Here is a 25,945-nt window from a genome sequence, read left to right as displayed (position 1 = left end):
TAAAACCATTGTATGAGAACAAAATTCCCATAATTTATTGATCACCAAATATTTCTGTATACAGCACTCATGACTTGCATCAAAGGATGCGTATCTTTTCACTGTTGAATTATAAGACTCACAGTAATCAGCAGTCTGCTCATCCTCAGCATGAAAAGCTTTAAAAAAGATCATTAAACTCTACCTGTTACCTCTTTGGATTCACGTAGCCTTTAGAAAAAGCAACAATTCTTAATAACATTCCGCTCATTTAAAAAAAAAACATCACAAAAATGCTTTATTTTTGCTTGATAATGTAATCATCTTCTTCCAGCTGCATCCAGCATGCTGAATTTGCAAGTTTTTAAAAAATGGACAAGTGCCATCAAAAAGTAAAAACTAACAATACTGCACACACATTGTTTAAAAAAAACCAGCAGAGAATGCTGCATTAGAGACATACGTGTATAATAATCTCAATTGTGGCCAATATGTTAGTCCAGATCTCTGCAGGGCTCTTGGACGAAGAGGGGCATGTTAGGCCCTCAACGTACTAAAATGATGGGGGCAGCATAGCCTCCTGTGCTATTCTGCAAGTGAACTCACCCTCCAATTCTAATGCCTTCTGGCCACAAGGACTCCAGGAACGAGAGATGGGAGAAAAGACATGAATGGGATAGCTAGTCTATCTCATTATCAAAAGGGGACTAAGAAAGCTGCTTTAGAACTCCTTGGGGCTCATACCCCACAAATGGGATGGTGTACCTGCAACAAGGGTTTTTCTCTTACAGACTACTGCATGTTTGGTCAGAAGTAAGCCCCACCAGATTCAGTGGGGCTTCCTCCTAACTGCGTAAGTTTGCAGTTTTAACCATTTACAACTGTGGTATCCCTCTGCCACATTGCAAACAGCCTTTTAAAGGCTCTGAAGTAGCGATGTAAAAAGATTGTAGCATGGGGGGGGGGGGGAAGGACACACAAAAAAAGTGCCAGGGCATGCACAGATCTTTCACAAACACACCTACACAATGTTGCCTTTTATTTAGCAGTTCTAAAGCTAATTGCCTTATGTTCCATCACCTCTTAAGCTGTATTACGTTAGGAATCAGTAACTTGTTCCAAATATGAAAATTCCCAGTCACAGTTCAACCACCAGAAATAAGATGTTGAAAAGAGAGCCTTGCCACCGTGTCTACTGGAAACACAAGACCTTTAGAAGATCCCATTTTCGAACAAAAGTAGCTGCATGAATCCTAATTTGTCTCACACACTTCCTCTTCCCCACCCTCCCCCTTACAAGTTCCTTTGGGTCATGCAGACACCATGCTTAGTTTGACAAGGAAGTCCATTCTCTTCTTTTCCAAAGCCTGCAAAAAGCCCTGGATCCTCTCTTCTCGCTGAGCTTTGCATTCTTTCAAGAGCTCTCGCCGCTGTTGAGAATTGCCAGGGGATGCACCCCCTTCTTGTTTCAGCTTCTCAGTTATACACATCTTGTCATTTTCTAGCTGCTGCCACTTCCTTTCTTCCAGGTATAAATCTTTGGCTTTCTGAATTTAAAACAAAAAGGCACATCAGCATTTTACCAATTTCTCTTTACTGTAAGTTAAGAGAAGCACAAACTGGCCTTTTCTGGCTCCTAGATTTGACTCTAATATCCTCAAGTGCCTACAAAAATCCCTCCAGGGCAACACTTTCAAGTTTTCTGAGCTTGGACCCTTGCTTTCAAGCTTCTTTTACCTCCTGCCCATCACCTGCCCACTCACAATCTGGCACCGGCCCATCTGTCCCACAGCACAGTGCACAGAGATCTCTGTGTGAAGTCCTGTGCATGCGGCATATTTTATTTTTTTATTTTATCATATTTATATTCCGCCCTCCCCGCAAGCAGGCTCAGGGCGGATATTCAGTAGCTTGCTGGAGGCATTGTTAAGAGATCTTTGTGCAGTTGTGATCTGCCACTCTGATGGCTCAACAATAACTCTCTGGAAGGGTGGCAGAAAGCTGATCCATATCACTATTACATTAAACTCTCCAACTTGAACTATTGTTATGTTGCGGCCTTGGTGTGCATGGTGCTCCATAAACGACAGTGCTGCTGGCGACATAGAAGTGCTTCTGCCCTGTTCCACTTCTTATCCCAATCTCCCTGATTGGCATGGCTATTGCTCCAGACAGTGGCAGAAGAGCCACTTGAGAGATTGGCAGAGCTAATAGTTAAAGGTACATCCTTCGGTTTACTATTCTGCCTGGGCCATGTCCTTGCCAGACTTCTTACTTGCAAAGCACTGTGATTCATCTGGTACTGAATGACAGCATCCCACAAATTCCAGAAGGAATACTCTGGCCACAGGACGGGCTGGAACACCAAGCAGGAATGAGACGTCTGCAGAGAGAGAGAGAGAAACGTGGCTTGAATGTAACCTGCACAGGTAGGAACGTGCTGAAGGGAGAAACTCCACATGACGCCTTTTATCCAGGTGCTTAATGTTTGCATTGCACGTCTGTGGGCAGTTCACTACATAAGATATTTCAAGATTTTCTCAGCACCTTTGAATTTTACAGTTCTGCAATTTAGAAGACTCAGAAGATGCACAGGAATTGCATGGACACTTAAGCCTTCTGCCACAATCGCTTTCCTCATCGCCAGCAGAAAGATATTTGGGAGACTGACAAGATGATGATTGAGGCTCTGAGGACATACTCCAGAAAGCACAGCTCCTTTAAATCCAACTCACTTCCTTCCTCTGAAGATTTCTGGTAGTGAAGGGGAGTTCAATTTATCCTTCACTGTCAAAAGCATGGTTGTGCAAGAAAGCAAGCCAAAGCACATGCTTCCTTGAAAGCCAGCTCCCCGCTTCCCTGCCTTCAATCCTTTCGGAAACACCATCCCAAATATCATTTATTTTGTGATCACTCCCATAGGGTAGCAGTGTTAATCCAAAGCAGCAAAGCAGGAGTCCAACTGTACCTGAAAGACTAACAAAATTTAGTCCAGCCGAAGTTTTCAGGAGTCAGAGCTCATTTCATCAGAGTGAAACGATTACTGTTATTAGACCTTGTTTCAAATGGGCTTCTTTTTATAACATTACTCCTCTCCCTGCCTTTCCTTTGCTAACAGAGAAGCATCAACAAAATGGATCTACATTCTGCTGAAGTGAGTTTTAACTCACAAAAGCTGATGCTGGAATAAATTCAGTTAAGTCTTTAATTGCAATTGGAAGCTTGTTTCATTTCATGTGCTTTGGTGTTCACGGACAATTTTAGCATAGTCTCATTATTAGGTCAATGGCAACTCCTTCCATTTCCCTCTCTAGAAAAATATATCATCGGATCCATCTGTTTGATAAGTTATGACTCAAAAGGCAATTGTTAATTTGCTTGTTATAATTAGTTATCGTTTCTGTTTCATGTGTATTGAGCAAATTTCAGTCTTGAGCAATCAATCTGCCATTTTCCAACTATGATACAGTGTATGGGGAAGGGGGACGGTGACATTATATGAAATGCCAGCCAAGCTTAGAGCGACTGGGGAGACAAAGGAGGTGAGTTTGGGGTGAACCTATCGAAGGAAGAAGAGAGAGCTATCAGAAACAAACAAACAAACATGAATTGATAAGGCTGAAAGAGGAATCCTATAAAATCAACAAGTCCGGAACACTGAAATCAACAAGTCCGGAACAGCAAGATTTGAGTCCAGTGGCACCTTAGAGATCAATAAGATTTTCTGGGTATGAGTTTTTGAGAGTCAGAGCTCCCTCCTTCAAATATAAGTAGGAAGGGAGATCCCTGAGCCATCATATCCCAGCCAAAAGTTGGATGGTGTTACAGAGAAGGTCATCGGGGTGCAAAGGTACAATACTGCTTGATTACATGGGAGGCAGAGCTCAAACTTAAATCTGCTGTTCTACTGCAGACCAACACAGCTACCAACCTAAAACAAGTCTGGAGTAACCCTGCACTGTGAAAGGGACTTTCGGCAACAGAAACAGACGTTGTCTATCTGCCCTAGGGCTGCAGATGTGAAGAGCAAGACATCACATACTTTTGCCACTGGCCAGAGGACCACAACCTTCCACCAAAGAAGAATGCCAAAGCAAGGGAAAAAACCAGCCCGGCTATATCCGCTGGCCAAGTTACAAGCAGACACATGAGGCTTCCTCTGCCTGAAAATACTCGGCTCTTTCAGGCTGCAAATGGGACAGAAGGACATGAGTTTTTGATTACTCTGATCAGAAGGACACTTTGATCAATAAGCAGAGAAGTTTTTGGTGCAAGATTCCCTGCTTTCCATTTTTTTCAAAAAGTACATCTCTAGCCCATCCCATTGCAGAACTATGCCTTTTTCCTTATATCTCCGCAAAGGGACAGGTTAGAGACTTACTTTTTAAAAAAATGAAAGCTGGGAATACAGAGAATCTGCTGCATTTATTATTACAATGGTAGGTCGATGTAGCACTATGAAAATGATAATTTTTTTTAAAAAAATCCTTGCTTTTCAAGCATAGCTGATGAAGTTTTCACTGTATTGTTTTCAGGACGTAGAAGGATTGAGGCCTCCCGGGGACACGCATGGGCTTGTTGTGTGTACTTTGAAAAATGGTGGTCTGATGCCTAATTGTTGCCAGCGGGGAGAAGAGGAGGGCTAAGGTCAAGGGCTGTAAAAGTTTGTTTAAATCAAAATGAGGGTCCTTTTTTCTTCAGCTTTAAGAACTGGTGCCACAATAAATCTGTCAGCCCTTAAAAAGCCAAAACACACACACACACACTCCCCCCCCAGTTGCTGTAACAGGGTAACACAACTATCTCTCTGGAATTTAAAGCCTGAAACTGGCAGATTGCTCAAGGTTTGAAACGGAGTGGGTGTGGCTGATGTGGCTCATTTGTTTTCTGGGTTTCTCCCCCTCCCTTCTGCAACTGTCAGTTGGAAAACTGCTCCTAAAATAAACCCCCCTCCACACACAAAAAACAAACATCAGGTTTTGCAAGATTCCAGGATAAACTAAGTTCTCATATAGAGGTGATATTCTTCATCCAGACCTGAGTTGTAAGGATTTATCCATCTTCTTGCTGAACTGATAACTAATCATTTTGCAACAATAAAACTTGAAAAACTTCATCTTGGGGGCAAAAGTCGTTTCTCTCTCTAAAAATGTCTGAAATGGAGAAGTTTAAAAGATGAGAATTCCAGTCAGGTCCCCAGAGCATAAGTGGTCTCTGAAAGGGATTCATGTTAGACTAGGAAAGGAGGCTTTTGCGACTCAACAGAGGCTTACTTCTGCTTGGTGCCAGTGTAGTGGTCAGAGTCTCAGACTAGGACCTAGGAGACTCAGGTTAAAATCCCCACTCTGCCAGTAATGCTTGCTGGGTGACTTTAGGCCAGCCACTCTCTCTCTCTCTCTCAGCCATACCTACCTCACAAGGGTGGTAGTTGCTGTGACGATAACGGCAGAAAGGAGCAGGATGTTGTGATCCACTTTGAGCCCTCACCGAGGAGGAAAAATGAGGTGGAACTTCTAAACAAAAATTCTTTCATTTTTACCTGCCAAAGCAAGAAATCGCTAAGCCGGACCTCTCCTGAAGTTCTTATTAGGATGTCTGGATGGGGGGACTTGCAAGTATAGAGACACTTGTCCAGTAATGATTCCGACACATCGCTGAGGGAGGAGAGACAAAACTACAGTTAGCTTAGCCAGGAGCAAAATGCTTCTTGTTTGAGTCAGTGAAAGGCATGGTATAGGCTCTCACAAGTGGGGCCCATCTCTGTGAAAAGAGGTACACTGCAACCCTACCACAGGGACCTTCATCAGCAGAGGCCTAACTGAGCAAGTTAGACGTCGACTGCAACGTAATTCCAACCCCGCGGGCACTGCTCTCTTTTCACTGTAGGCAGCTCAGTCCCCCCCGCCCCCCCCCCCACACCTTAATACTACCTTTCTTAGCAATCATTTCTGGGGCCCCTATTATTTCTGGGCCTCTTATTCTAGCTGATCATTATGCTCTGATCAAGATGGGTAGCCGTGTTAGTCTGTCTGTAGCAGTGGAAAATAACAAGAGTCCAGTAGCACCTAGAAGACTGACAAAATTAGTGGTAGGGTATGAGCTTTCATGAGCCACGGCTCACTTCTTCAGATACCTGATAGTAGCCAGCCAGATTGTGTTTGCCACCACCTTCCCCACTTCCTCCATGAGTAGAGGAGAACTGTAGACAACGAGGCTAAGTGTTTGGGGGTTTCGACACAGGTTTTTTCTGCCCTCATACTGCTTTGATTTATCCCTCAATTCCACATAAGTTCTTTTGCCTTTAGTTTTCACTCCCCCACCCCGCATTTCCCCCCCGTTCTTTTGCCTCAATCTTTTTTTTAAAGCCGATTCCAAGTCGCCTTAGTTCCTCATGCGTACCACTTCTTTGGATTTTGTTTGCCTCATTCCCACCCACCTCCAACCCACTTTTTGATGACTGGGCATTCATCCTCATTAAACCACTCATCCTCTCCCCCCCGCCTGAGTTTTGTTTTAAAAAATTTAAACAAAGGCCTTTCCCCTTATATCTCAACAAGGGAAGGGGCTACAGACTTACTTAAAAAAAAGAAAGTTGTGAATTCATAGAACCCTGTTGCATCTATTATTCCAATAGTGTATCAATAAAGCAATATGAAAAGTTATTTTTTTTTAATTTGCAAAAGACCTGGTGGCCTGGGGGGGGGGGGCGTGATCAATTCTATACCAGAAAAATGGTACACTTTGAAAGGGGCATAACCACCGCTACCCTGGGCTTCATCCTCAGAAGTTGTTTTGCACCACTGGGGCCAGCCTCTTCCTCCTTGCTCTGGGTGGTCTGGACCATGGGGAGGGACTTAGGGATGGGTGTCAGAGTTAGACCTCTCCATGGAAAAATACAGCCCTTAAATCAATATGTCAATATAAGCCTGTTCAAAAAATTAAAAGGGGGGGGGGATCTGTGATGCCACTGGTGATGACAGCCCCCTCACCTGGAAATCCAGATTATTTAAAGCAAATTGACTCCAAAACTGTAAAAATGCAGAGGGAGGGCAAATGTGCAAAAGAACCACATCCAAACCAACTCCAGTGCTTGGGGATCAAATGCTAGGAAAATCAGAAATAAACTGAGTGTGTGGAAAAACCCTTTGTCTGTCCTCCTGCTGCAGGTTTTAAAAGCCTGAGCCTGGCCAGAGGCTTGAGACTTTGGGTATGAACTGAAGGGCAGAAAAATGTAATTGTGTCTGGTTCAGATTGGCTTCTGATTTGGCTTGGAAGGTCCAGGTGCAAGGGACATCAGCGAGCAGAAGTATTAATACACCAGCATGTATGGTTACCTCGGCTTCAGCAGCCCTTCTTCGACACCCCAAGCCACCTCTTTCACAGCGTTGCTAATCTCATCTCTCGATGTGTATGCAAAGCAGATATTCAGAAAACACCTGTTCATTTTTTTTTAAAAAAAAGACTGATGTAAGAGGAAGCAACTCAACAAAAGATGCTGCAGAAAAAAAAGAATGTGGAGTTACGTGGAATACTATATAGGGAATAAGAGGACGGGAATGGTTAGCTCTCTCTCACACACACTCACAACGGTCCTCACCTTTTATTAATTAAATTAGAGCTAGAGATCAAGAAAACAGCCAGCATTTGAAAGTCCATTGGCATACCTGAAAGCTATACAATGAACATGTTGATTAATTATCTGTAAAGTTTCTGCTGCCCTAACACAGGTTGTTGTGACTCCTTTATTAGGAAGAGGCACACACAAAGTCTCACTATAACTAATAAATAATACACAGAAGCACCACACATTTCAGTGCACTGGCACAGAATCTGCACATGGCTCACATTTGATAGAAGTGACCAGTTGGCCAGTAATCCGTTTCTCTTTCTGTAAAGCAGAAAGACCCTTTTAAAAAAACCCTTATTTGGTTCTATACTGAGTCACATTTGGCTCTAGAGTCCAGAGGCTGTAGACCCCCAATATAGATGGTGTTTATTTGTTTTATAAACCAATGTGTTTCCAAAAAAAGTCAGGGCAGGACTCCTCACTTGTTGTACTGCTCTGTGCTCAGGACAACCTTGGCAATCAGCTCCTGGATATCGAGTGGCAGGAGAGTCAGGTCGCCGAGGACACGAACACACACACCATGTTTCTCCAGATTGTCCCTATAAAGAAGAAAAATAAGTACTGAGAAGATACAAGCCAAGCCCACCCCGGTAATGCCAGCATAAACGATATTAATGCTGCAATCCTAAACAGTGTTATACCCTTCTCAGCCCACTGAATGTACCTTTGCTTTAAAAGATGGCACTGTAGTTGACCTTTGGGTACCTAAAGAAATGCTTCATATAAACTGTGCATATATATTTGAAACAGGATATAGAGATGGTTGTCTGTGTTAGGCTATATGAGAGGATCAAAACAGGAGTTCAGTGGCACCTTAAAGACTTACAAAAGCTTATCTGTGTGTGTGGGTGGGGGGGAGAGGGTTTGTCAGAGCTCACTTCATTAGTCATACCACAGCATTAATTCCACAGGCTTGATTTATATACCTCACAGAAGGATGGTGGTGACGATGCAGGAGGGGAGGGGGGTGTTTCAAAGACAGGCCAGTTCAAAACAAGATCCAATCCTCACCGTAATCAGTTTCCTCACAATGGGTGTGAGAGAGGCACTCCCAATTGTTGTTAGATAGGTGAAACATAAAACCCAGCACAAGTTAAGATGAGATACGCAGATACAATAGGAAGTTATAGAGGTATCGCTGGAGTAAACATCTGTACGGGGTGGGAAATGCAAGTTAAGACCTGACAGGGACAGTGTTAAATTTCTTGACTAACACTGATTCAGCAATTTGGTGAGAGATTTTCCTTCTGAAGTTTTTCTGTCGGACAACAGTGATTTTAAGATCAGTAACAGAATGCCCTGGAAGACTGAAATGTTCGCCCTCTTTTCTAAATACTCTGCCCATTTATTCTTTCGCACAGGGAAAGATGGGTTTGTCCTTTGACCGGAACAAAACGGCATTTATGCCACATACGCCACATCAGAGGATGAGAAAGTAGATGAGTTCAAAATGGTACAGCTGAGGTTAAGACTCATGCTTGAGAATGTGTGTCACAACAGTTTTCCCATAAGGAGAAAAAAAGGAAGGGAACAGCAGGGCTACATGAAAGATAACAGGTCAGATTTAAGCCCTTCTGGAGAAGGTCTCCAGTAGCAGCAACACAGGCCATCTGGATAGTAAAGAGTCCAGTAGCACCTTTAAGACTAACCAACTTTATTGTAGCATAAGCTTTTGAGAGCCACAGCTCTCTTCATCAGATGCAGAGCTGTGGCTCTTGAAAGCTTATGCTACAATAAAGTTGGTTAGTCTTAAAGGTGCTACTGGACTCTTTACTATTTTGCTACTACAGACTAACATGGCTAACTCCTCTGCATCTGGAAAGTGAAATAAATAAGCATGCTGACAATGTATTGAGGGGTTACAGCAGAGCTTCACCATGCACAGTTTAACTAATTCACAGTCCATGGCCCAACCATGCAATGCCGCTAGCCCTGAGCATGTGCCACAAGGACACTCACCGCATGGCCGCCAGCTCATCAGCACTGGGTACACATGCATTCTCACCGCATGATCAAGAATGATGATTGTTACATTTTGGGGAAAATGTTATTTGCTACTGGGAGGCAGCAGACCCCCTGCCTTCCAGTAGTCACTGATTTCACCATTCACGGCAATCTCAGGACCAGATCCCCTGTGAACAAGAAGGGTCATCTGTCCTTAAGCTACTGTAAACAAGGGCGTTATTTTACTTTGCCATAACAAAAGCTACCTTAAGAGAGAGGAAAGGAGGGGTATAGTAATCAATAACACAGTGGTGGAAACAAATGAACTTTATAATACAAAAAACAGCTGAGAATCACGCATCTCTATTCATCTATACAAATGTATTTATTTTAAATATTTTTAAGACAACTTTTCTCCCCGATAACTCAAATCAAATGGAAAATGACAGGCTCATTCAGTTTCGGTTTGCATCAAGGCCATGCAGAGAAGGGAAAGATGGTTTAACCTTTCAACCTTATTTCAGTTTTGCTAATCAACACCCAGTTCTTTGCTTTGTTACCAGCATTTAAAAACAGGATGTGTGTGCGCGCATGCGTACACATTTAAAGGCACACATCTTTTGTCATTTAAAAAGCCAACAAAGCAATGACTTTGTTTTCAACACTGAAAGTGAATAGAGACAGAAGGGTTAAACACTTGTTCCCTTTGCTGCACAATCTCGAGAAAAACTACATTAAGCACAATTTGCATTTGACAGATGAATACAAGCATATGATCTTTTTCCTCACTGTGTTTGCTCCAAGATTTTGGAGAATGTATACAGCTGGACTGTAACTGAGCTCTGGCTGGCAAAGATGGGTCTGATCTTCCCACCTCTCCAGCTCCACTAGCCAACAAAACCTCAACAGAAATTTGTTGATTAAAAGCCTGATTTTCCTTATTTAGCTGTAGTTATACCCCGTTTTCCTTCCCGTTGGGGATTCCAAAAACATTCTCTATTTTTAACTCACACCAATCCTCTGAGGTAGGTTAGAATGAGAAAGAGTGACTTTTGTTGCATAGCAAGGAATCTCCCACACCCATGTTCTACACTGTGTCCACCACACCACTTTTATCAGATGAGGTGTGGGACAGAGAATATTCTAGTGTTTTTCCCGTGGAAATTTTCCCATTTCTAAAGGAAAAATTGCACGTTAACAAGGAATGGATGCCACTGTCAATATAGTATGAGGCAAGTGTGGCAGTTTCAAAGTTGTAGTTAATGTTTTTCAGGCAATTATCTCTAGGAATTGTACGAGGGAATACATACAGGTATATTCTACTGAGTTGTAAACCACAGGTGTGGAAATAAAATAATGAAGACATATAGTAATCCAAATAAAAAGCCAAATTATGAATTCTCCTGATTTCATGTGTATAGCCAATCATATCCAAAGCTAAAATCCTTATTTATGTGTCTCCTCTCACACAGCAGAAGCCATCAATCTGATATGGAAGTGGCAAGGAAGGCAACTGACGAGGTGCCACCTCAGCGTCTTCTAAGGACAGGAATTACATTCTGCTGACTTAGATGAATGGACAACCACATACAAGGCGCAACGTGCACAGTTCTTTGGGTTTGTTAAGATTTGTATATCTACAGCTTTCAGTGCCTTCAGGATTTTAAAGAAAATTTTATTTTAACAAAATAAGGGAAGTATATCCCCACTCTGCTCTCCAAGCTCTGCCCTTTTCAGGCACCATCCCCAAATCTCCAGGAATACCCCAAGCCACACCTGGCAAGCCTTTTCAGAGGACAAGGGGTTCCCAATTCTTAATTCTTCCCAATTCCTCAAAGGCTTGTTCCCTCTAAAAGCTAACTTGGTGGTCAAGGATGGACGTTAAATAGGCCCCATCCACAGACAAGGTAGGACAAGGAGACGACTCTCCTGGCCTGCATATTTTTTTAAAAAAAATACAATGCCCCTTAAAAATTCTCTGAGAACTCATTAGGCTCATTGCTTCTGGTATATTGAAAGTAGCTGTGAGTCAGTTCATGGGAAGAGGAGCAACTGCAGTATTGGTCTGCTTGAGCCCTTAAGAGCTCATCATATTTTGAAGAGGGAGGTAGAGAGCTGGGCGAGTAAAGGACATTTCTCATTTATCTACCTCTCCCCCAACATACACGTAGATTCCTTGAAGGCCCCTACCATGTGATTATCAAAAAATTATACTTTCAGAAGACTGGCTTGAGCTGTGCTTTTCTCTCACTTCCGCACCTACCTCTTCCCACAATCTCTGTTCTAGAATTTTCTTGGCAGAGTTTTCCCTTAAGGTTTGTGGGGTGGGGAGTGAGGTTGGACAGGAGACTTACTGTTCCTCTAGAAGACGGATGAATTTCTGCCTCGCCAGTTCCATCAGCCCATCCACTTCTTCCTTGGACCGCTTGAAGTTCTCTATACTGAAGGCGTAAACTGTGACTTCCCGGATACCCAGAGACAAGCACCACTGCAGAGTCTGTAAAGAGGGAAAGTATCACTGAGGGCCAAAGTGGGAGACTGCGTCATCCATACATTCTGACAATCCCATAAACTTCAATAGTAACTTATTCAGCTGGGAACCAGCGTGGTGTAGTGGACAGAGAGCACTGGAATAGGACACCGCCATGAAGTTTTCAGATGACTTAGTTTTCTCCCCAGTGGGGTACCCAAAGCAACTCACATCAATCTTCTCTCATCCCTTTAATCCTCACAGCAACCCTGTGTCACTGGCCCAAGGTCACTCAGTAAGTCAACAACAACAACTACTGGGTGCTTATATACTGCCCTTCTGGACAGAATAGTGCTACACTCGAAGCAGTGAACAAACTCAGTGTTTCTATTATCGCCACAATACAGTAGGGAGCTGGGGCTGAGAGGAGTGGCTTATCCAAGGCCACCTGCAAAGTTTGTGGCAGTAGTGGGAGTCAAACTAGCAGAGTGCTGATTCACAGTCCAGCCACTTAACCACTATGCTACAGCAATTGTCCATAGCAGAGATGGGATTCAAAGCTGAGTCTCCAACACTCTGACCACTAAACTGGGCCAGTCACTCTCTCATTCTAATGTTCATCATAGGGTTGTTGCAAGGATAAAAAACAGAAGAAGGGAAAACAACAACCGATTTATATACCGCCTTTCAGGATACCCATGTACCCTGCGCCAAGATCCTTTAAGGAAGAGTAGAATAAAAAGTGCTGGCAAGCGATGAGGCAACGGTATCGGCATACTGCAGTCAGAGCAACCAAAAATCTTGTGGCACCTTAGAGACGAACAGGTTTACTGCCGCAGAAATCTGTGAGTCAAAGCCTACTTTACGCATGGGTCAGAGTCCGATTACACTGTCTGCCGTAATAGAGGTGCTCGTCTTTTAAAATAACCGAAAGACTCTACAGTTTTAGGAAAAGTGGTTTCCAGGTTGCTCCTGCAAAGTAACTGGGATACAGTGGACGTTTATAATTTTTTCCTAGACTTTGTGTGTGGGGGGAGGGGGGAGGGGGTGTTTGGACTTCTGAATATTCCCCCATTCATAAAGGAAAAAAATTAGCATGTCAGAGGAAAACATTTAAGCTCCTCTCCAACAATCAGTGCATCACAAGTTTAATTTGTATTTATTTTCTGTGCTTCTACCCCCCCCTTTCCCCGCAGTGGAAACCCGAGGAGTACATCTTTCTCCTCTCCTCCATTTTATCCTCACAACAACCCTGTGAGGTAGGTTAGGCCAGGCGTATATGACTGACACAAAAAGCTTCCACAGCAGTGCAGGAATTTGAACCATTCTAGTTCAAAACTCTAGCTGGCATAAATAGCTCCTGGGATTACTCAAAGACTGCCACCTCCAAACCTACTCACCACAAATACTTTGAAGTAATTATATGACACAATTATAACATATTCCAAACCCCGAGCAAGACTGCACACAGTCATCTCACAGAAGAAAACAAACATCTTCAACTCAGAGGAACAGCGAAGCACCTTCCTCTCAAAAACACCTACCTTTTGAAGCTGATAAATGCAACGTAATTAGCAGGTTACGGCCAATAAAGTTTTAACACAGACTGTGATTCCACCCCGCCCCCAACTACCTGCGATCTTGCGCAATGGCATGCTGCTGAAAGTTCTAATCTAGATTTCTGGGAAACTGTTGAGGGACTGAGAAATGCAAGCCAACCTGAATTCATCCCCAGTTCATGGGCTGCACCCAAAATTCTTAAGGTCAGAGTAAAATCTACACAGAGGTTTCTCTATCTAATGGAATTATGGCACAATCAAAAACAAAAGGGTCAAGAGGGACTGGCACAGGCACACTGAATACATGCAGCTGCCTTATATTGCATCAGACCATCTGTCCATCCAAGTTTTTTTCCACACAGGTAATTTGCCCCAGCTTTGACACTGTTGGAGTTCTTTCCCCGCTTCTCCAAAGCACTCTGGTGCATTAGTGACCTTTCAGCTTTTCTCCAATGTTTCCCAAACCCGCTTTGCTGCAAAGGTTTAGGAAAGACTGCAAAACTGATGGCTGCTGGGTGGGCAGGGATGTCCAGATTTTCACAGCACTGCCTGCACAGAAGCCATTTCCTCTTCCCCAGTTCCTGCAGCAGTTCTCGCCCCCACTTCTGGGGCCTTTTTTGAGGGCTTTAAAAAGAAATTGCTTAATATATTGCAATGTCAATTATCAATTAAAAATAATCCATCAAAAAGCCACTGGTGGCAGAGTGTGCATGTGGCTATCCTGGGGCCTGGGGCAGGGAAATATTCCTTCTGGAAACCCAGCAGTTTCCTTATTGAAGGAATTTAATGCTCTGTCTGATGTTATTTAATGCTTCAGAAATTGCATGCATTTTTACCCTACCCTTCCTCCAAGGAGCTGATGGTCCCCCACCCCTAGTTTTATCCTAACAGCTCTGTTGGGCTGAAGGAGACTGGCCCAAAGTCATTAATAGTGCAATCCTAAATAGAGTTACTCCACTCTAAGTCCATTGATTTCAATAGGCTTAGACCAGAGTAACTGTTTAAGATTGCACTATAAGGAACCTCAATAGCCAAGTGAAATTTTGAATCCAGGTCTCTCCAGTCCTAGGCTGAAACTCTAACTATTACAACCACACTGGCTCTCCAGTTATAAGTTGCTGGAGGTTTTAAGAGACATTCCAGGCCCTTGTTAATCAAGTTGATGCCTTTACACTCACTGGCTAGGAAACTGAAGGTCAGAGGAGGCTTTCTTCCTACTGAGTCTTTGAACAGAATATTGTCTGCACATTGTTCCTTACATCTCTGTGAGGCAAAGGGATAGAGCATCGATCTGCAGCATGGCTTCACAGTGCCTTTTTGCTTCTTCCCCAAAGCAAGGAGCCAATCCTGGCTTTCCTCCACCTCAGCGGAGGCCAACATCACCTTTGACTCTGCAGAGAAGGCCTATTCCAAAATAGTTAGCTTTATCATAGGAGGATGCTTGGCTTGTATCCTCCCAGCATCGGACTGCCTCCCATGGCAGCCATTTTGCAACTGGTCCTGTATCCTGTGGCAGCCATTTTGTGCTGGCCCCCGTTACACTTCCTCAAAATTCCAGAAGTGTCTACACACTCGATAAAATTAGTGTCAGATATTAACTTTTTGTTTGTTTGTTTTACACAAAACCCAAACCTTAGATTTTAGAGAAGGGGACTGAACTACTCCAGGTTTATCTTTACTTCATACCTGCCCATAACTTTTGAGCCTAACACCTTGCTTTCTCTAATCATACCAAACGAATTATATGTACATACATTGGCAAGATTTTCTTAGAAATATCTGGACAAAAAAGAAAAATAACCTCTTGGAGACTAAAAAAGCATCCTATGGCCAGGTATACAGCAGAGAGTGGGAGCCAGAGCTGCCCATTGCATCCTATTCAGAAAAGGTACTCCCCACCTGTGCCAGTTTTGCAAATCCTTGTGTGTGTCCCTCTAACTTTTTCACATTGTGCTTTTGAGCATAACGCCGGTTGCCATCCATGATGAACGCCACATGCTTGGGCATCGGTCCAGCCTGGATGCAAAGAAAGGAAGAGAGGCTGAGGCAAAAGGGAATGGGAGTCAACTGAGTTTTATCTGAGCCCCTTACCTGAGCTTACGTTTTAAGGAGAGTGAAAGGAAAGATCTAGAACACAGATAGTGGCCAGAAGAGAGAGATCGGCAGAAGAAATAAATAGTCAATAGGATATCTAAGTATAACTTTCAGGTGAGTCACATGGGGCATCATAAGGAATGACAATGAGGAAGAAGGGGGAGAATCTGCACTCTGCAAAGGAAGCTCACGGGGTGTCCTTGGACCACAACTCTCTCTCAGCCCAAGTTGTTGTGGGGACAGAGTCGGAGGGAAGAACAATGTTGTGAGCTACTTTTCTCTCCCACTGGAGAGAAAAGCAGAGTACAATTTTTTTAAAAAAATATTTGCATCAACTAACCCCTGCAGGTATATGTGCAATTAATGCAAAAGTCCTTCATCTTTTGCACTCTATCCACAGTTCACATGGTGGGCACGGACCACAGAGTTTGTGTAGCAAACGTGTATTCCACCTTTCTTTGGGGGGCGGGAATCAAACAAGCAAAGCACATAAGTCAGTAACTGTTAAGAGCACACTACTGAACAGTGAAACACCTGGATGGATGTACATTCCAATGGATCTGATAAAGCGAGTCTAACCCACAAAAGCTAGAATAAATTTTGTTAATCTTTAAGGTGCCACTGGGCTCCTGTTTTATTTTGCACAGTCCACAGCTTAAAAAAAGAACAGGTCGAGTTTTCTTTTTCCCTTAGGAAGATCCGCAGCAACAAGCTTAGGTTAGAGAAATTTCCTGACACTCTCTTCCACAGTACAAGGGGCGGGGGGAATCACACCACCAGTTTTATAATGAGAAAGCTCTCTTTCCATGACCCAAATGAAGAGTTAAGGGGAGAACTTATCCGAGCACTTTGCGCTCTTCTGATTTATTCCACTGAAACTCTCGCAGAGGTTAATTCATACCAGACTGACCAGGACAAACAGGGCAATCCTAAATTACACTCTTCAAAGGCCAAAGCAATCAATGGACTTAGAAAGTTGTAACTCTGCTAAGGATGGCACCAAGAATCTGTTTAGGTCTGTATTTTCTTCCCAACTACAACCTCCCGTTAGCCTCTTTAAGGTTACCAGTAGGGCCAGGAAGGCGAAGGTCACGCCTTATTATTGATCTCCATCATCTCATAGATTTGCACATACAGGCTCCATTTAACTATGAAAGCTAACAGCTATTAACTGACTCATCCTTTACAGCCAGGCTTTATCGAGAATTCCCTCACAGCCTAGCACAACCTGTTCACACAACTGCATGCAAGAAATACACAGTATCCAACCCTAAGCATCAGTTTAACTTACTTTTAACACGCTGGCACAGAACCTCTCAAGCATAGACAGTTCACCTTCTGTTATCCACGACATACTTGGTCCTGTTTTGCTCAGAGGGACGGAGAGGAACTGTACTTCTGTTTAAGCCTGCAGGAATGCCAAAAATAAGAAGTCACTGAAAGAGCGGAGGAAAAAAGTATAGGAATAAAACACTGTGGCCTAATTTGAATGTACAGAGTGCTTGTGGAGTAAAAGGCTTGATACTTTGTATAGTTTATCTGTACCTGCTGAATTAGCCTCTCCCTGCTGTGAGTGAAGATTCTGTTCTGTGTCAGTTGTAAAATGTTTGTTGCTGAAACTCTCTCTCTCTCCTGTACAAGACATGAATGTTTCTCTCAGTTTGTTGTTTATCTTATTGTAAATAGTTTTAAAATGAAGTTCTTCTTTAACTAAACAAACTTATCTTAAATTATATTTCTTCTCACTGGACTTCACTACACACATACATGTGTGTGGAAAGGTGGTATATCCTGCACCAGGTGAGTGATGGGACATTGACCCACACTGAGGATTCACAGAGATATTCACATATATCTCTCTCCTCCCTCACAGCCAGCCAGTGAAGAGAAGTAAATATATTTAAGAGAAATAAAAGAAGAGACATAATGGCCACGTATTTAAAGGCAGTAAAATTGCTAGAGCCTGCCATGCCTGTTCTTAACTCCAGTAACTATCCTTTATGGAAGTTCAGAATGGAGAATGAGCTGGAGAAGGATTTGTGGGAAACAGTGGAATACCACCAGAAGAAGAAGCCCAAAAGGTGAATTGGGAAAAACAAGACAGAAAGGCAAGGGCAGAAATTGCAACTTATGTGAGTGATAGTGACTTACACCACATAAGAGACTTTAAGACAGCCAGAGAACTGTGGCTGGGAGTGAGAGAATTGTATGAGAGAACCTCACTGAATGAGAGACTGTACTTGTCAAGAAAGTTGTTTAATTTAAAATTAAACGAAGGTGGTGATCTAGAAAAGCATATAAGTCAAGTGACAGAGTTAATGGATCACCTGAATACTATAGGCAAGAAATTTGATGAAGAGGAAAAAAATCATTTTAATTTTGACAAGCCAGACTGAAAGTTACAGCTCTTTGATACATGCACTAGAGACAAAATATGAACTTTCTATGAAATATGTTGTCTCACGACTTAAGGAAGAGGCATATAGGAAAGCAGAGAAGGCAGCAGAGGGTGAAACACAGGCATGTTTTGCATGAAGGACTGAGTATAACTCTAAGCATAGAACCACTTTACAAGTTGCAAACAAGAAAGATAAAACTAGAAAAAAAAATTTGTGGAAAAATGTCATTTTTCTTGAGACTGTGTAAAGCAAGTGGTGTTAGCAAAGAAAAGCAACAGAGTGGAAGCAAAAGGCACATGAAAAATGTTTTTGTTGCTCACCGGAATAATTTAGTAATTTCAGAGTGTGGAAAAGGCAAGGATATTAATACTAAATCCTCTGGTTGGATAATTGATTCTGGAGCTTCCATGCATCTGACCTGTAATTCTGAGTTCTTCAACGAACTGAATGAAACCTCATCGGAGGATGTGTCCATTGCAAATGGTAATAAAACAGCCATTCAAGGTAAAGGAGAAGGCTTGCTTAAATGTGTAGCAAGAGGAAGAATTATCTACAATGAGGTGAAAAATGTGGTTTACTTGCCAGAATTAACAGACAGTTTGTTTAGTACATCTGCTTTGACCAAGCGTGGTTTTAATATAAATTTTAGAGGAAACAGATGCACAATTACTAGAGATGGTGTTCTGTATGCTCAAGGTTTTGAAAATAATGGAGTTTTTGTTCTAGATACAAGCCAAGAGAGCGCAAATTTGGCAAAACAGAGTTCAAGAGCAAGATGCATTCATCTGTGGCATAAAAGGCTTGGTCACAGAGTCTTCAGCATAATAGAAGAAATGCAAAAGAAAGGTTTGGTAAGAGGAATGGAAATTAAACCTTGTAAAATTGACTTGAATAGGGAAAAATGTGAAAATTGTCTATTGGGGAAGGGGACAAGACCTATCCCTAAACAAAGTCAGAGAACAACAAAACCTTTGCAGCTTATTCATACAGATATTTGTATTCAACCAATGTCATGTGGACAAAATAGATATATATTAACATTTATTGACGATTTTTCCAGACACTGTGTTACTTATCTTTTGAAGGAAAAATCAGAAGCTGCAGAAAAACTGAAGAACTACATTGCAAGTGTTGAAAATCTCTTTGGGAGAAAACCACAAGCAATACTGCACACTGTACCATTTATCCCAGAAAGAAAGAATCACTATCTAATGATGTATGTTGACAGAATCTAACTTGCCATATAAATATTGGGGTGAAGCTGTGATGACTGCAACATATTTGCAGAATAGATTGCCAACAAAAGCTACTAATAAAACAGCATTTGAACTTTGGTTTGGTAGAGTGTCAAATATAAGTCACATTAGTGTTTGGATCAAAAAGTTTTGCATAGAGTTTATGGGTTTAAAGGAAGCAAATGTCGTGACAACCCCAATGTGTACTAATTTCATTTCAGAAAAGGATGAAAGTGAACCTTTCCCTGATAATTATTTGTACAGAACTGTAATAGGAAAACTATTGTTTTTAGCTAACACATGCAGACCTGATATTGCATCTGCAGTGGGTACACCATGTAGAACAGTGAGTGCACCCACTAGTCGGGACTGGATTGCACTGAAAATGATAGTGAGATATTTAAAAGGAACCACTGATCTTAAAGTTAACAGTAAAAACAGATCCTAATTTAATTGGATATACAGATGCAGATTAGGCTGGAGACAGAACAGATTGTAAATTGATGAGTAGATTTGTTTTCTTATTAGAAAATGGAACTATAAGTTGGGCTAGCAGGAAACAAAACTCTGTAGCTTATTCTACCATGGAGGCAGAATATGTAGCTGCAACAGAGGTGTGCAAAGAAGCACAATGGCTTAGCCAGATTATAGCAGATCTGGGAGTGCCAAATTCAGAGCCTATTAAAATGTTTGAAGATAATCAGAGTTGTTTAAAGTTAGTGCAATCAGAGAAAATAAATGCATGCACTAAACATATAGCGCTATAAGATGTCACGCAATAAAAGATTTGTGTCAAAAAGGGTTTATCGAAATGGAATATTGTCCAACATTACAAATGGTAGCTGACAACTTAACAAAGCCTTTAAGTGCAGAGAACTTCGAGAAACTGCGTAATGGATTAAATTTGGTTAATTTAAATGAGGCACAAGTGAGAAGGGGATTGTAGGCCTAATTTAAATGTAGAGTGCTTGCAGAGTAAAAGGCTTGATATTTTGTATGGTTTGTTTATCTGTACCTGCTGAACTAGCCCCTCCCTGCTGTAAGTGAAGATTCTGTTCTGATTCAGTTGTAAAATGTCTGTCGCTGAAACTCTCTCTCTCTCTCCTGTACAAGACATGATTCTCTCAGTTTGTTGTTTATCTTATTGTAAATAGTTTTAAAATGAAGTTCTTCTTTAACTAGACAAACTTATCTTAAATTATATTTCTTCTCACTGGACTTCACTGTGTACTCTGCTACTGTGTACTCATACTCCTCACTGTGTACTCACAAATATGTGTGTGGAAAGATGGTATTATCCTGCACCAGATGAGTGATGGGATATTGCCCCACACTGAGGATTCACATAGACATTCACATATATATCTTTCCCACCTCACAAAAAGAACTCTAGATCATCAAGGGGATGTGTGCACACCACCCTGATCTTGCCAGGAGGCGGGCTGAATTTCCTTTCCTCCTCCTGGCAAGAGTTTCTGCTGCAATGTGCACCCAAATTGACAAGTGGAACAACTGCTGTGAGTGCCGTAGCCTAGCCTGCTTGTTCACAAGTAAGTCTGCAAGCTGGGAAGGCTCTTGACTGCTTGAAACAGAATGCTCTTCACCAGACATCACAGAACGTTACCGGGAAGTGTCTTCTATTAAAATGAAATTCTTTCCCTGGAAATACTCCAGAGGCAGAGCATAAAATTGCTGATGAGATCGGAATGAGATAACTCTCAGAATATGCCTTGGGGATGGGGGGTGGGAACAATCCAGTGAGATGAACCCTGAACGCTGGGGCGCGGGCACTCCAAGAGAGAGGCAGGTCTCCTTAAGGAGTTACAGACAAATGCCAGGAAAGACTCTGAGTTGTTCCAAATTTCCAGAGTAAAAGTAAAGTAACTCAAAGGACACAAAACTGAAAATACATAGTTCCAAAGGAAGAAACCCAATATGCAGTAAATAAAGAGTTGGTCTGGGCTAGACAAAACTAAGTATGTGTGGTTCGAGGTATACAGAATGGGGAGCAGGAGCTTTTTGGCACCTTAAGGTCTAGCAGGTTTATTGGGGCATTAGATTTCACAGGCTAAAGTTCATTCATCAAATGCATAAGGAAACATATCAACAGACATGCATAAAGAAAAAAAATTATGAGAATTTTAATCAACAGTAACCATTTGCAACCCTCTATGCATCTGGGGAAGATGGCACAGACTGAACATAGCCTGCTCTTAGGCTGAAAATGCCACCCTTAATGTCCAACAAAGTTTTGGAGCAGATTCATATTCCCCACACAAGAAGAGGAGGGGGACCTCCAGCTAAAACTAGCATTTTTTCCAATCCCCACTTACAAGGTAGGCAGAAGGAAGCTATTCCCTTTTCCAAGGCATCCCATTATTCCCAACTAACGATAAGTATATAGAGGGAAAAAACCCACACACACACGATCCCAACAGAGGACAGCGAACCCTTTATTAGAAGCAGGCAGGCTAGACATTGATCCCTTTAACCAGTTTGGGGACCCTATTTGGGTGGAAATGTGGCATATAAATGTTTTAGATGATATAATTTATTCTGTTGTTTAACTTGGTTTTGCATGTATCTGATCTGTCTTTGGTATGATTTTGGCATGATTTTGATGATACAGCGGTAAACATTTTAGAAAGCCATAAAAAGTTATATACTCCAGCTGCTGTTTTCCCACTCCCTCCCCATTTGCCAGGGCAGTCCCAATTTCTGACATCCACCCTTGTTAATTCACTGCCCCTATTTTGCCCCCGTCTTGGGGAGGGGGGTGCCTTGTAAGAAAAAAGAAGGACATGATATGCTAGAGCAGACACCCCAACGTGGTGCCTGAGGGAGGCATACACTGGCACCCGTCTACAAAACAAGAGGCGCTCTGGAGGAACTAAAATGGAACCAAAACTAAGCAGAGAGTTCCCCTCTACAGTATACGTACAATAATTATCAAAAATAGTGAACCATTTAATCAAGTACAAATATAGCAATTGAATGAAGTCTAAACAATGTAATCACTATTAGTTACTAATCAATCAATCATATAAGTCATAGAAAAATATATCAGAGTCCAGTATCTAAATAAATAATCTCTTAAGAAGCATACACGGTCAGGGCTGGCACACCCATAGAGGCCAGGTAGGCAGTGGCCTCAGGCGCGAGGGCCCGGGAGAGGAGCCGGAGGGGGTGTTGGGGGCGGAGGCACACGCCGCAGAGCTGGCGTGGCTGGCCCGCAGCTGTTGCAGCCAGCCCCATGCCGCCACTGCCACATGACCCAGCCGGGCGCAGCAGCCACAAGCCGCTGCTGGGGCGGCGTGCGGAGCGCGGAGCAGCCTCCACCCACCCACCCCCCAGCCATCTGCCAGCGAATGCCCCCAGCTTGCGCTGCGCAATGACGTCATCATGTGATGACGTCATCTCACAGTCCGTGGCCTGTGCGCGCGTGCAGCATGCACACAGGGGTTGCCGCAGGCGCCAGAAACCCTGGTGCCAGCAGTGTACACGGTATATCAACCACAAAATTTCCAAGTCACACAAAATTTCCAAGTCGCACAGTTACAATGTCCATTACAGGAAATTGCAAGTTGTATAGCGGCCAGACATTCCCTCCACAGGAGACCAGGATGGAGTTGTCTGTAGTCCAGACGTGGTTCTATTCCGTTCTGGAGGTAGCTGGCACTTTTCTAGCCTGACACACAGCTAGCAATAGAATGTTTCGCCACAAAGGCGACCGGGAGATTAAACTACACAACTTCTCCACATGTAATACTCAAGGAGTGATCTATCTTATACAATGCCCATGCAGTAAAATCTATATAGGCAGTACTGGTAGGGCAGTTCGTATTAGAATTCAGGAACATCTATCTAAACTTAGGTGATAGAAGCCCCAGTAGTAGCCCACTTCCAACAGTTACGGCACAAGGAGACAGACAGAAGATTCACGATTCTTGAGGTGGTACGAGATAAGGAAGGAAAAATCCCAACCAGGAAACTACTGCAGAGGGAGAGCTTCTGGATATTCCAATTAGGGTCTTTGGCCCCGAGAGGACTGAATGTTGACTTTGAAATGACGTGCTTTTTGTAACATGCATCTGATATCTGATTTGGACATTTCCACTTTAACAGTGAGACCTGTTCCTTCTTGAGATGAATTTATAATTAGGACATTACCACTTTAAATGTGAATGAGATTTAAATAGGAACGCTAACTGCGCGTTAACCCGGACATTGTGGCCGTTGAAACAAGACCAGACCAAATTTTCTCTAAAGCATGAAAATGTTTCACTATTTGTTAAGTATAACATTGCATCATGTAGAGATTGTGGTATTTCAAATTTACAGTCATTTACTTTTTGAATGCTTTCTGAGTACGACCTTTGTTTAAAATAGAAGTGATAGCCCCGGAGAAAGCCTTTGTGGCGAAACATTCTATTGCTAGCTGTGTGTCGGGCTAGAAAAGTGCCAGCTTCCTCCAGAATTGAACAGACCCACATCTGGACTACAGACAACTCCATCCTGGTCTCCTGTGGAGGGAACATCTGGCTGCTATTCAACTTGCAATTTCCTGTAATGGACATTGTGACTGTGCAACTTGGAAATTTTGTGTGACTTGGAAATTTTGTGGTTGATATACCGTTGATATATTCTTGAGAGATTATTTATTTAGATACTGGACTCTGGTATTATTTTTCTATGACTTATATGATTGAGTGATTAACTAATAGTGATTACATTGTTTAGACTTCATTCAGTTGCTATATTTTGTACTTGATTAAATGGTTCACTCTTTTTGATAATTATTGTACTGCTTAGTAATAGTGTAAAGGGGAACTCTACACTGGCACCCACCCAGTTGCAGGGTCCAACGAGGCTTTTACCAGCAGGGATTCTGACTGACTATGGGAGAGCTGATTGGTCATGCAGATTTTTAAAAATGTTGCTTTGGCAGCAGCTGTCTCCACAGCACAAGGATCTTTACTGCATGACTGAAGTTTGTGTATGCAAGAAAATATTTTAAAACAATACATTCATTTTAAAAAGGCATCTTGTTAAACAGAGCTTCTGCTTGAAATGCTGAACTGAAGAGTTACTATTAGAGTTATAAATAACCTCACCCCCTCACATTTTCTTGTTCACATCGCCTTCTGCCACAGCCATATTGTCCTGACACCTTGTGTCAGATTTCCAAAGGTGCCTGCAGGTTCGAAAAGGATGGGGACCCTGTGCTAGAGTTATCCTTCGTTGAGGTTCAGTTCACTTCACAAGAGCTCTAGAAGTTCAACCTTCAAGTAGTATGTGGATTTGCCATTCTTTGAACACATATTTATGGCCATGTAGGCACATGAACATTAAGGCAGCATGCAAGCTGCTGCCGCCAAAATGTATTTATCTAAAATTACATCCCATAATTATATCCCAGCCTTCCAATAGTTCATGGCTGCGTACATTTTTCAGAGTAGAACATTATGCGGGACAAGGATGCTTCTCCGACTGTGTAATTAATCCAGGGTACAAATATGGTTTTAAAACCAGCACGGCACTTGGCTACTGCAAACTGTGGAGATATAGTATTGTATAGTGGTTAGAGCGCCAGACTGAGTTCTGCTCAGCTCAATGAGTGACCTTGGGGCACTCACTTCTGGCCCAACCTACCTCACAAGGTTGTTGCTGCAAGGCTTAAAATGGAGGTTGGGAGAACCACACACACTACCCTGAGCTCGTGGAAGAAGAGCAGGATCAGAACAGAACAGGAACTGTTACAGCACACGACCATGAAACTTTCTGGGTGATCTCAGCCAGATGCAAATTCTTGGGGGTTACACTAGGTCTCAGCATAGCCTACCTCACAGGATGGCTGTTAGGAGAAAAGGGAGGAGGGAAGAACCAATGAAGATGTACTGAACTCGCCGAAGGAAGGGGAGGGGGTAAAAATATAACAAAATTTAACTGCTATACGCAGCCACAAAAGAGCTAGAAAGGAAAGCTTGCTATTAACAGCGGATTGGGTGAAAAACGAAGAGAAGACCTTCGAGCATTTGTTCCGAAAACTGGGATTGGTTGTTTCGTCTGTTTTCTGCCCCAGGGTGAGACATGCACGCGGACGCCCAGGAGGGAAAGAAGGAAGGGCCACCCCCTGCCAAAGCCACGCAGGGACATCCTCACCTCCTGCACGGAGCAACAGGAAGCCGGTCCCCCACCCTTTGCCTCCATGCATTAGAACTGCACTCCCCCCCCCCGCAACATACATGCGAGAAAGAGAGAAGGGAAGATTCACACGTGTCTCCGACACTCATCAGCTTCTCTGCGGCGCCCAGGAGGGAAGGAAGGAAAGGCCATCCTCTGCCAAAGCCAGACAGGGACACCCTCGCCTCCTGCACGGAGTAAGAGGGAGCCTCTTCCCGGCCCCTTCCCTGCAGGGCTCCATGCAGCAGGGCGGGAGCAGAACTGCACCCCCACCCCCCAAACACACGCGAGAAAAAGAGGAGGGAGGGTTCACACGTGTCTCCGCCACTCACCAGCCTCTACGCGGCGCCCAGGCGTGGAAGCGGCGCTCTCGGCGACGGCTGTTCCAGCTGCAGCTCTCCCGGCTGCCGTCTGCAGGCGGCTGTGACGTGCCCTTCCGTATATGTCACCGCGCG

At 43.0% G+C, this 25,945-nt stretch overlaps 1 protein-coding gene across 2 annotated transcripts; it reads right to left on the bottom strand.

Moving 5' to 3' along the window:
* DHDDS (dehydrodolichyl diphosphate synthase subunit) lies at nucleotides 1-25,945 on the bottom strand. 2 transcript variants are annotated; one of them, XM_054999664.1, is made up of 9 exons: nucleotides 25,823-25,945; nucleotides 16,965-17,081; nucleotides 15,479-15,595; nucleotides 11,905-12,047; nucleotides 8,029-8,145; nucleotides 7,314-7,415; nucleotides 5,519-5,633; nucleotides 2,255-2,362; nucleotides 1-1,526 (listed from the first exon to the last, which is right to left on the bottom strand). In XM_054999664.1, the coding sequence occupies exons 2-9, from the start codon at nucleotides 17,025-17,027 to the stop codon at nucleotides 1,290-1,292; spliced, it is 1,002 nt and encodes a 333-aa protein (XP_054855639.1). In that variant the 5' UTR covers nucleotides 17,028-17,081; nucleotides 25,823-25,945; the 3' UTR covers nucleotides 1-1,289. The 2 variants fall into 2 exon arrangements, with proteins under 2 accessions (XP_054855639.1, XP_054855638.1); XM_054999663.1 differs by lacking the exon at nucleotides 25,823-25,945 and adding an exon at nucleotides 25,553-25,663 and having other exon boundaries at nucleotides 11,905-12,048; nucleotides 15,477-15,595.

This window comes from Eublepharis macularius, chromosome 15 (assembly GCF_028583425.1).
Source record: "Eublepharis macularius isolate TG4126 chromosome 15, MPM_Emac_v1.0, whole genome shotgun sequence".
Classification (NCBI taxonomy): domain Eukaryota; kingdom Metazoa; phylum Chordata; class Lepidosauria; order Squamata; family Eublepharidae; genus Eublepharis; species Eublepharis macularius.
Note: the sequence above shows the minus strand (reverse complement) of the source record. Positions and strands in the feature narration are given on the sequence as shown.

Bases quoted from the DNA above. Each gene is read 5' to 3' on its own strand.
- DHDDS (XM_054999663.1), bottom strand. From the start codon at position 17,027: ATGTCGTGGATAACAGAAGGTGAACTGTCTATGCTTGAGAGGTTCTGT. The intron at 2,363-5,518 runs GTAAAAATGAAA...CTCTCTCTGCAG, and splicing joins GCGATTTCTTGCTTTGGCAG to ACGTCTCATTCCTGCTTGGT. The intron at 1,527-2,254 runs GTAAGAAGTCTG...TTTTAAATTCAG, and splicing joins TGAATCACAGTGCTTTGCAA to AAAGCCAAAGATTTATACCT.